General features: G+C 40.8%; 1 protein-coding gene across 3 annotated transcripts in view; it reads right to left on the reverse strand.

The window, feature by feature from the left end:
* aff2 (AF4/FMR2 family, member 2) overlaps positions 1-12,109 on the reverse strand; it is a 188,155-nt gene that overhangs the window by 104,769 nt on the left and 71,277 nt on the right. The window contains exon 1 of one of the 3 annotated variants that reach the window (XM_025898390.1): positions 11,697-11,785. The exons of the other annotated variants lie outside the window; for them this stretch is intronic. Within the exon in view, the coding sequence (XP_025754175.1) occupies positions 11,697-11,780 (84 nt within the window). The 5' untranslated portion in view covers positions 11,781-11,785. Of the gene's footprint in view, positions 1-11,696; positions 11,786-12,109 lie in introns of those variants that run through there. 3 annotated transcript variants of the gene reach the window in all.

Here is a 12,109-nt window from a genome sequence, read left to right on the forward strand (position 1 = left end):
TACACCTTTAACAGTCAGCTATAACGTGGACTCCCAGTAAAAATACAAACTACAAGTTTACACCTACAACTGTCAAAGTCTTGTCAATGGTTTTGCTTTATTTTGTATTTTTTCATATCTTATTTCTCTTTGATTGTTCCCTCTTTGCAGTATGTGTGAAGAAGGACAAAAATGTATTTGTACATGCCCACAAAGAAGAGGAGAAGTGTATTTGATGCCAAACTTAAGACCTGTGTAGGTGGAGTCACTGAACCGCTGCAAAGTTTGATAAATGTCAAGCTCTTGAAATTCAGCAGAAATGGAAATGACTCCTCTGTTAGCTTACCATGTGGGCTTAACTTTTAAGCTAACACGGCTTAAAACAACAGGGTCTGAACACGAGTGCTCGAATTTGGCTGTTTTGGAGAAATGTGGAGGCTGGAAAATCATCTCTAGTGATTTGGTTTTGTTTAGCTAAAATGTAATAAACTACATTACAGAAATCTAATTTAATGGCAACCACAGGGGACACATGTGTATTCCAAACACTTTGTCCTTCATGTGCCCCAGGTAGTGTCAAAATATGCTTGTAACAAATACAAAGAATTCCCTGTCACACTGAGTATATGTTCCATACTGTTTACAGCACAGTTGTTACACTTTTGCATTTTGCCATTAGGTTTTTGTCTTTTTTGGGTGGAGTGGGCGGGGTTTGTTTAGTTTGTTTTGAATTCCATGTATTTGGCAGCAACTTTGCTCATTTCAGTTCAACTTTCATTGCTTGAAAATGTGCAGTTTCAGTTCAGGTTATATTGTTTTCAGTATTAGTTTGTTATTCAATTTAATTCAGTTTTATTTATACGGCGCCACATCACAAGAACAGTCGCCTCAAGTTGCTTATATGAGGGTATTTTGTCAGAGGAAAAAAAAGTGAAGTTATAACAAACGCAACACTTTGTGGAAACAGTTAACACACAAGCACGCAGACAAAATCCAAGTCTTAATGAACATTTCCTTTAAATCCTCATCAGACAGGTTATGGTGTCAAAGGTAACCAAACTGGCCATAACTAAAAATAAGAACGTTTTTTTTTTCCCTGTTTTTCTTTTATTCCCTAAGTAGACATTAATATTTTATTTAACTAACATGTTTGTTTGACTCCTAGTTAGTTTGTTTTAATAAACTACAATTATCTTGGTTTAGAATTCATTTGCTCCAGTTTTTTAACTTGTCTTTGCATTTAATAAGCACAGCTGTGACACCATGGGTGCAGTGGGTACCACAATGTCACAAATAGGCCCGTTCATAATGAAGTAAAACTCTTTCTGGGCTAAGTCACTGTTTGTCACTGTAGTTTCGTTCAAGATAAAAGTCACGTGTAAGGATCCCTTTTGATTTTCTGTGAATGTGTTCATTTGAAAATACAGTATGTTACGTTACTGTTACTGTTGCTGTCAAAAATGTGATCTAATAAAATGTTACTAACGACACTGGACACCACTTACAGTAACTTGAAATGTAAAAATTAAGCAGGTTTCACAGTGATTGAAAATAATTGATAATTTAAAGCAGTCTTGGATAATTTGAAAAAAACACATCTTTTGAAAGTCCTCGATAAACCTGGGGCATTTTATTCAGTGTGTGTAATGATAAACACATAAAAAATCAAAGATGTTTGGAAGTCTTTTCCAGAAAGTTACAATCTGAACTTGTCAGTTGCGTTCTTTTTCTTTTGGCTCCTCCCTTTAGCGGCTGCCACAGCGGATCATCTGCCTCCATCTCAGCCTATCCCCAGTATCCTCCTCTGTCAGACCAGCCATCCTCACGTCCTGTTCCTCTGCATCCATTAACCTTCACTGTGGTCTTCCTCTTTGCTTCCCGCTCTACGGCTCCATCTTCAACATCTTTTGTCATATCCACTATCCCACTAATAGTCACCTACATTACGTGGCTCCCAGTTTGTTGCCTCCTGTCACTAGCTCAGTGTTGCTTTGCTCATAAAAGGGTCCCGACAGACGAGCCGCTGTTTGACTAACTTTACTAACATCTCTTTGAGCTGTTGTACTACTGCTTCTGTACAAAATGTCTGCTGTTTAACAGCCATTTTGTTCTCTCTGTCCTGCTGTAATTACATCCATGTCTAGAGCCACGACTAGTCTATACAGAGTAAACCACAATTAGAGCCAGGTGATGTGGAGACTGCACTTTCAGTCATTTGCATTCGTACAAAAGGTACAAAAGGCTTTTTCAGTCCTTAGGCAGAACTTTGATGCTGTCACTTCAGGGCTCTGTTTCCTGAATAGCCAAAGAACTGCTGACAGCATCATTCAGTTTGGCGTGTGTTGGTGGGTGACCTATAGCAAAGGTCTTGGCCCATTGTTAGTCTATCAGCAACCCCTATTATCTCTGCTGTGAAGCTTTCATAGCTCTCCCTATGAGTATAAGTAAACTAAAGCTGCTTAACAACAACCTCTGTAACATGTAATTGAATGGCAGATAAAATAAATAACGGTAAAACTCCTTGTGCAGTAGCTGCAGTATGGAGTTACTGCTGTGGATGACATCTATATTATACGACAAGGGGAGGGAGATTCACAACTGTGATTAATTGTGAACAGAACACCTCCTACACACACCCCCGCACTCTATCTCTTTCTCTCTCTGTCTCATAGACTTCCCCCCCCCTCCCTTTTATAAATACACACACACACAACACATGCACACACTCTGCTATATTAATGGAAAGAAAAGGGCTTTATATAGCCACACATGCACCTCTGTTTTAATTAGCGGAAAAAGGAAACACACACACGCTCTGAGACGGCAGCGGGGACGAGGGGATGACTGACAGTTGTATGTGTGTTCGTGTGTGGAGGCAAAATTCAAGCTGAGTATATTTGATTTGTTCTGTTGGCAGGACGTGTTTGAGTGTGCGTGTTTGCACTCGCTGTGTGTGTGGTCTGTCTGTGTGGGGTTCTCAGCGTGACGTCTGCGTGCTAACTAAATAAGTGCCTCTTGAGAGGAGGGGACGGCGGGTGGAAGGTGGAGGGGTCCTTGGCAGTACAATAGGGCATCGAATGTGTGTGTGTTTCTCTATACGTTCGAGTTTATCCGTGAACACACGTATAATTCCTGGAGGACTGAATAAATTCCTTTTGCAAGCAAAACAAATGGCATCTTTTCAGCTAAACATTTGTTCTAACATTGAAGGGATGTTTTTTTAAGAATACTTACACGCTTCTAATAAAGACTTAAATTTGGAGGTTTTGAGTTTTTGGCTGTAGGGAAAGCACGACAGCAGGCTGGATACGGGGCTTTGCTTTAAAAAGCACTGATGGCATTTTCACAACCTGTGAAAAGTTCACCTTAGATTGTTTAATCTTCAGTAGAGAACAAAGACAAAGCCGTTTGTTTGAACCAGGAGACCAACCATCCCTATCAGACGTTCACTTCTTTCTAAAATCCATCTCAAAACATCGACTTTGTGTATGAAAACACTGTGGTGGCGTTTCTGTATCAGTGTCAGCAGCGCACAGGTCTGCATGTATGCAGTCAGAGTAACAGAGCAGAAAGGCACTCAGAAGCTGCATGTGTCTCTAACGATGCACCCACTGAGAAAAGGAACTTGTTGGAATGCTTTTTGTTACCAAATATCAACACCCCTCTGCAATTAGCTTGTACCTGCTGGTTACATTGTTCAGAGGCTGCTCACACTGCTGTACATTAACCTCTGATGTATTGACTTTGCCTCACTGCTTTGCTAGTTGATCCTGGTGGCGTCTCCTCCACCACTGAACCAGGATCATGTCTAATTTCCTCACAGCAACACGTTAACTGGTAAATTGCTGAAGCTGTAGCACCCAACACACTGTCCTCGTCAGCAGGAGTAAGCAGAGCTTCTTTGTACACAAGAAATGTAAACGGTACAGTCTTGTGTTACACTAAAGGAAATCCAGTAATATGATTGAATTGAACAAGTAACTAAATAACTGACTGCTGTGAGTGACACATTACACTACTCAATACAACGAAAGCGTTAACATCGGTCTCTTTTGCTTTTGAGCTGCTCGGCTCATTAAAAAATATGATTGTTTTGAAGAAACAGCAGAAAAAAAACTTTGGGCACAAGATGCTTTTCAGCTTCTATTTCACAATCTTACTCAAATTTATTGCTCCCAAAGTCATCTCATAAAAACCTCAAAGCTACAGACTTCATGAGAAAAAAAAATAATGGCTTTATGTAGTAAAGAAGCTTTGTTTCTGTAAACATTAATGCTCGACCAGTACAGGATTTTTAAGACAACACCAATGCCAATATTTGGTGTAGGTATTTTATTTAACCTCCTAGGACCTGCCGTCCACATATGTGGACATCACATTTTTGGTTATTTTGACCAAAATACTCAATTTTGCTCTACATGGGCCTGATATCCACTTACGAGGACATTACACTGCTACTGTTCTATCAAAATTTTAAATGAATATCCTCATTTGTGGCTCTCATTTTTCTTAAAAACAAAAATAAGGTAAAAAAAAAATAAATCTGGAAATTCTTTGTTTTTACATTCATTGGGCCCCAATCAGCCCAAATATCAAAGAGAAATTAAAAATGCATGCTGTGTCATGAAAAACATATGTAAATCAGTGTAACAGATGTAGGGTTTCATGTCCACTTTACAAATATGATATTTAGATATATCTTCTGAGAACTTTTTTTTCTTTCAGACATATGAAACAAACAGATTTCCCTCACAGTAGTTCTGTGTTATTTATATACTTGTTTACCTTCTGCCTGACTCTGTTTCCTGAGCTGTCATGTTTTGGCACTCCAAACTCGTGTCCTGTCATCAGGGTAGGTGCAGACAGTGCAATACGAACACACGCAGCATGGCTGAAGGGTGTTTCTCCTGTCTCTGCTTTCCTTTTTAACGCTGTAAAGCCTGAACCATGAAAGAATTACCCAAAAATTCTAATTCTTTGAAACTCTTGTATTTCTTCAACGTCCATCTTACTTTTACTGTTTTTACTCACTTAATTGTTACTTTTCTTTGTTTTTTATCACTTTTATCAACTCATGCAACTCATAGTATAAGGCTTTTATTTTAACCGTGTTTGTTTATTTTACACTTTATCATGCTGCTGTAAGTATCTATCTATCTAATTGAACCTGACAAATTGAAAGTTGTGTGATGCTTTTTTGGTTCATGGTACAAATGTCAATGAAGTTTTGGTGTTGTGCTGCAAAACAGGATAGATTGTACAGGGTAACTTTGTTTAAAGTAGAAGGTAATTTCATATGCAGTGTTTCACACAGAACAACAAATATTGATAAACACACAAACTGTTCCTGTGGAGTTTGAATGGTATAAAAAAAATACAGTTTAATGTAGTTCAGTGAAAGCTAAACTGGTTAGTCTGCAGTACTGTTGTACAGTATACATTAATCCATATTGATGGACTGGTGCAGCGCAGGCTGTGGTCTTCATGGTCAACGTTAAACGGTGGGTGTAGCTCAGGAGGCAGAGCAGGGCATCTACCGATGGGAAGGTTGGTAGTTCAACCCCTGGCTCCCCCCTAGTCTATATGTCAAACATCCTTGGGCAAGATACTAACCCTAAGTTGCTCTCCGATCAGAATAATAATAATATTGTTTTGCGTGCTTCGATCTGGCTTAAACTAAATTTGACTGTATTGACAAATAGAAAATGATGTGGAGAGGGAAGTGCTAATCACTTGTTCATAATCTAATTTGATTACTGCTTGAAGACTATTTTGGATGTCCTACATCAGCGGTCCCCGGTCCCACCACAGACCGGTTTAATGTCAGATAATATTTTCACGGATCGGCCTTTAAGGTGTCACGGATAAATACAACAAAATAAAATGATACGACCAAAACAAAAACTGTGGGATTTTGTAAATAAAATAATAAATAATGAATTCACTGTGTAATTGTGTAACTTTATTAGCAGCGTCCTCCTGAAATGCACCAACAACATTGAGAGTAACTTCCTCCTCTCTGCCCCTTAATGCTCTCTGGTTGCTATGGTAACGCCTAAATATTTCTTTCAAAATAAGACACACAACTACAACACGGGAAAAGACCCAGGGGAATCGAGTTAACGATAAAAACCCTGAAAACCATAAATTTCACACCCGAGTCTCAACTCTCGCGGCCCGGTACCAAACGACTCACAGACCAGTACCGGTCCGTGGCCCGGGGGTTGGGGACCGCTGTCCTACATGACATCTTTAGTTACAGCTCCTTGTCTCTCTTCCTCTCTGCCTGTCTCACTGCCTGGTAGATGTACCGTAAAACGTGTTAACGGATAAGCTGCATCTGCACAGGTCGCCCAGCAGAAATATCTCAGCAGCATCACCGGTGCCAGTGCTGGCCTTCATCCCGGACGCTGACAACCACAGGGCTATAAAATGAGCAGAGACCTAAGTGATTTCACAGGTAAGCTGTGTGCATTTACACTGCGGCCAAAAGCACCGCTGCAGTGTTTCACACCACGGTGGCGACGACGGGCGAGCGTGTGACACAAAAACACAAAATCCACACTGGTGTCGGTCTCTTTGCTTAATCAGAAGATAACAACACCTCAAAGTTTGGTGTGTCTATTTCTCACTCCTCTCTCACCTATTTGCTTAAACCACTTTAGCTGTTTTTGTGTTTATTCCAAACAAACACATTCTTCACTGCGAAGAAAAAGTGCGAAAGCTTCAGCGGCGTAAACCGTAAACCAACACTTCTTTCTTCCAGCCTGACACGTCTTCCTGTCGTCTCGTCGGGTCGGCCCGGTCATATTTTCCTCCTCATTTTCTTTTTCCTCTCCTCCTCATCCCACCATCTTCGTCTCTCTTGCCTCTCTATGCAGTTTAAGTCTAAATCAGGGGATTTGGGGGTGTTAAGAGCTGAGGTGTAAAACACCGGCTGGCTCTCTGTAAGCTCCTAAGAGGAGAAAATAATCCAACACAAAGTCTTTTTCTCAACAGCAGCTCTCCTCCCCCCTAATCACCCCATTAGCCGCCTCTTCCTCTTCCTCTCCCCTCTTTTCCTTGTGGCCTAATGCTGCCTTGTTAATAGTCAGTCATGGTTGTTTGACTGACTTTCTGTGAGTTTGTTTCTTCCTGTATTAATGTCCATTTAAATCATCAGTGATGCAGCCGCCTGCACGGGCAAAAGGAAGAAAAAAAGGACTCGGCATTCTGCTCTGATTGCAGGATGGCTTTTGTTCAATCAACCAATCACGCTTCATGTTTATTGATACTGAGCATTCCCATTAATCTTTGTGCTGCCTGCAATATGAAGGAACACCGCGCGAAACGGAAAAACGCTAAACAAATGGCAGCGACAGAGGGAGCGGGACGGAGCCGTTTAATCGTCTATCTTCTGTGTAATCTCTCTGATGCATTCTCCCGTTCACTCTTCCTTACACTTAAATAACAAACTGTTGCGCACAGAAACAGAACAGAAAATGTTTCCTCTCACTTTCCTCCCCGGTCATATCTCTCACTCTCTCTCTCTCTCCATCTGCACTGCTCTCTCGCCCATCTCTCTCATCTTCCTCCTCTCCTGTTCCACCCTCCTCCCTCTCTCTCTTTTTTATATTCATAGGATTTTAAAATGTCTGTAATGGCCCTGGTAGATCAAAACACTCTTTCTCCCACTGTGTGTATATGTCTGTGCGGGTAAGCTCGTGTGTGTGTGTTTACGTGTGTGTGTGTGATTTGCATATCGTGGCTATGCTCTGATTGGCAAACTGGCAATGCAGAGCCCAGCGGGGCATTTTTTATTAAAAGGCCCAACCACACACACACACACACACACACACACGCACACACACACACGCACACACACACACACACACACACACACACACACACGCACACACACACACGCACACACGCACACACACACACGCACACACACACACAAAGTTAGGAACAGCCACTGGCCTGTATCAGAACCTAATGAATAATACTAAAGACCTAGCAGTAGGGGTTCTCCATGTATTGTTCTGTAATGCGAAGAGCTATAAAGATTTTTTTATTACCATATTTTTATGGGCAACAGACATGAGCTGTTATGGAACAGTCAGATATTTTATTACTTGTTTGGATCAGTTTTTTATTGTACCAGAGAAAGTTGCCCTGTAATTTATTATATTTTACTATTAAAGATGTTTAAAGATTAGCTAAAATGTTTTTTACCCAAATAGCTCGAGCACAGAAACAGAGCAGCTTTCAGGAACATATTAGGAATGTGTCTGGCACAAGAAAAGTACACAGAACGTGGAAATAAGTCCGATTTTTAAAAAATCTCAGCTGTACTTCGGACCAAATACAAAGTTCTGTAGGGTATTATGAGGAGCTGTCTACAGTCCTATAATAGATATAAAGGGTGATCCATGCACTACCACTGGAGCAATATAAAATAGCTCTTTTTTATAGTCGAGCAGGCAATCCACTTTATTTGGCACCATGTGGGCACATAAAAGAATGAATGTACTTGCAGAACCAGTGGCTCCAACTAAATCTGATGAAATAATATCCTGAGATATAATGAACAGAAAGTGCTGCGATTAGTCAGCTGAAATGTGGGTTTTCACTTTTTTCTAGTCTGTGTATCACGACTGTGAGACATATGAGACGTCGTTAATTTAACATGTCAGACGTGCAGCAGCAGCTTCAGATGGTCTCTCAGCCTCTGACCCCCACAAACTATCCAACCGTAAGCTGTAGTGGAAACAGCTTCAATGTACCGGCCCTGGAAGTCTATCCACATCGGAGGGGTCTTCTCTATCAACTCAATATAGAAACTCTGGCATTTTGTCCTCTACTTAAAGCTAACACTGATTGTTTCTGATTCATGTATGTAAAAGTATAATTTCCACTGATTGTGGTTTAGGCTGTGCTTGCCCACTCACATATCAGCTTTGTGGTAAAGAAGTGCAGTTATAATTCTGTGAGTTTGTGGCTGTAATGTTAACTTAACTCCATCAGAGAGTTAAATATAATTAACCCTCCTGTTATGTTTGTTTCTCAGGAACACCAATGATGTTGACCCGGGGCATGTTTACTCATTCAAAAGGGTCAGAAACGAAAACAATCCCAATAAACATTGTTTATATCTCATTATTAACTCCATTAACTCCATTTCAATCAATATTTGGTGTAATGGTCTTCTTTACCTCTCACAGATCAGGGCTCATTGGGGATAATTCACTTGTTTTGCATAAAGAATGTATGTTATTTTTAAATTATATTTTATAATTTAATTTTTTTCTTTTTATGTAGTGATATAGATAAAGTAACATGTGACATCTCTTCTGTTCTGGGTCAAACTGACCTGCTGACCTAAGTAATGTATGAATAGTTCATATGTTAAATATTATAAATTAGTTAGATCAGTTAAACATAACTATGTTATAATGGGTATAATAATATTAGTATAACTGTTATATAGTTACAGTAAAACATATTAACTGGAAATAGTGGACTTAATGTGCACCATGATTTCATTTTGAAAGTTAATAGTTAATCAACTTAAAAAAAAAAAAACGCCGTTATGGTAGCAGGGACAAAGGCAAGCGTTGTTTTGGGGGGTTTTTTTATTCTGTCAAATTATTTATGATTGATGCTGTACAGTCAGTACATCTGAGCTTTCCATGTGAACTGCCTGCTGCAGTGGGAAATAGTAAACTAGCACCAGTGAGGTGAAAGACGCTTAAACGCTCTGTAAAGCCCAGGGAAACTGCAGAGTCAGGTTATAAATGCCTGTGACACCTTTCATTTCATACAGTCACCTTATACTGCCATTTAATGCATTGTTAATATCACATTTGAAAGCTTTAAAATAAGGTTTTAGCCCAAAAGCTAGCACAGCAGTGTTTGAGGTGAACAATAATATAAACTGCATGGACACGATTAGCATTTGTTCACAGAAAACTTAACAGGATTCTCTTAAAGTCTGGATTACCAGCTGGTCTAAACCCAAGTCCCCCGGGTCCACAAAGCCTGCATGTTCACCGCCTGTCAGTTTTGGGTGAAATGATTAATTGAACCTCGGGGAATTCACACCATTCAAGTGCATTACAAATGAAGCAGCAGCATGACCTCAGGGTTATGTCAAATACTATTTTTAAAAAGCTTTTATTGATGGCTGGTGTTTCTCAGTAAGGCTGTACTCAATCAAATTAGCAAAAGTAACAGTAATTATTCAGTTTTATTCCACATCGGTCTACTGATCACAGTGGATTTACATGAGGTAACCTTTACATTGGCGCTGCATTTCCCTTCAATGTTTAGAGCCACAATCCCCTAATAACACATAAAAATCTGTTTTAATAAAATAATAATAGGTCAGTATTGATAATTACAGTCTAAAAGGACTATTTTGTTTTCACAACTATGCAGACTTTTCCTTGTAACTGAATCATTTACAGTGTCAGCGCTACTTCCACTCAAATACGCCTTCCACCACTGCCCATAATTATTTTATTAGAATGTCACACACTCTGGCTTTAGACTATGAATTTCAGTCTTTGACTGTGTGCACCCGTGACACTGGCTACATGCTACCGCTGGCACTCTAAACCCCCTAAATCACTCTAGCAGAGGCTGTGAAAGTGCAGGGATTGACTGCCGTGACCCCCCCGGTCAACGATCGCTAGGAACTCGCTGTGCGTGTCGAGCGGTCCAGCCTCCACCGACTTGAACTGCGGACCTTGGATTCACCAGCCATGCGTGGCTGGGAACATTTTTGAATTAAAACAGCACTTTTATCTGACCAGCCTCTTGAAAAGCATCTAATTTAAATGGTGTGAAGGAGAGAGGCAGTTGGAGAGGGGGGGTTTACTTAGGGGCGAGATGACTGCACTCTGAGGGGCCATAATACACACCATCAGCCTATTATAGCGCCTGCAGAGATCACTGCAGCTAATCCAGTAAGCAGAGCTATAATGTTAATCCTCGGGGTAAACAGTTCATCTGAAATCATATTCCGTCTCTTATAAACAGCATCTTGAAACGACTAACTGCTCATGTGGCATCCACATTAATTCACCCAATACGCTGTGCGCGCTGTCTCTTAGATAAAGCACTCTGTGGAACGTTAAGCATTGCAGCCATGCACTTTTGACTGTTCCTGTACATCTCCACATAACATGACGCCCGCCCGGCACCTGCTACCTCGTAACAAACCTGACGGCGGTCTCAGCTGTTCTGAGATCCTGCCGCAGTGGCGAGCCCGGGCCGCAGCCCTCTCTCCTCTGTGATCTCTCTTATCACGGGGCGACTATTGCCGTGATGACACCCCGGCAGCGCCATCGTGATGGGAGACCTCTCCCATGCTATTCGTCTTTAAGTATATTTCTCCCCAAGCACCCTCTTCTCCGTCTCCCTGCAGCCACTCGAGGCGAGTTTGATTCATGGAACTGTGCTCTTTGTTTCTAGAAGATGATTTTTATGATCGTTTTATTATCAGCACAAAGGCTGAATCATTTCATCTTCCCTCTTTTTTTTGCAGAGGCAATTAGTCGGCTTTATGAAACTCAAATAAATTAAAGCGTTAAAAAGCTTCCAGTGAGTCACAGGGAAGCTTTGAAATCACATGACGTGATACGCAATCGCTACTTTGCAGGGAGAAAAGAAAAATATATAGCTACTGATATACTGAAAAGTTGTGTGCGTGTGTGCTCGTGTGTACATACCGCTCGGCCGCGAGTTGACAGGCAGCCTCGGGGAAAGAGGGGCCTGATGGGTATTATGCAAATGAAGCCAGCTGTTTGCTGCATTGGCAGACTCCTCATAACTCTCTTCTAGTTCTGCTGCAAGTGAGAAAATATTTTATCCCCGTATCCCCCGCCACCACTTTCTCCTGCCTCTTCTTTATTTCCTCAGAGAAGGTATTTCTATATACTGTAATTTTATACACACCCTTCTCCCCACATTTCTCCATTACTCCCCTGCGTCTGCCCGGCCATCCATCTGCACTGTTACAGTAATGAATGTACAAACAGGGAAGGCTTCCTTAAGCATTTGTTGACTTCTGCAGTATAAGTAAAGTAAATTGCTCCGTGGCTTGGAATACATAGCTTACTGAAAAACAAACAATAAATAGTGT

Source organism: Oreochromis niloticus, linkage group LG2 (genome assembly GCF_001858045.2).
Source record: "Oreochromis niloticus isolate F11D_XX linkage group LG2, O_niloticus_UMD_NMBU, whole genome shotgun sequence".
NCBI lineage: Eukaryota > Metazoa > Chordata > Actinopteri > Cichliformes > Cichlidae > Oreochromis > Oreochromis niloticus.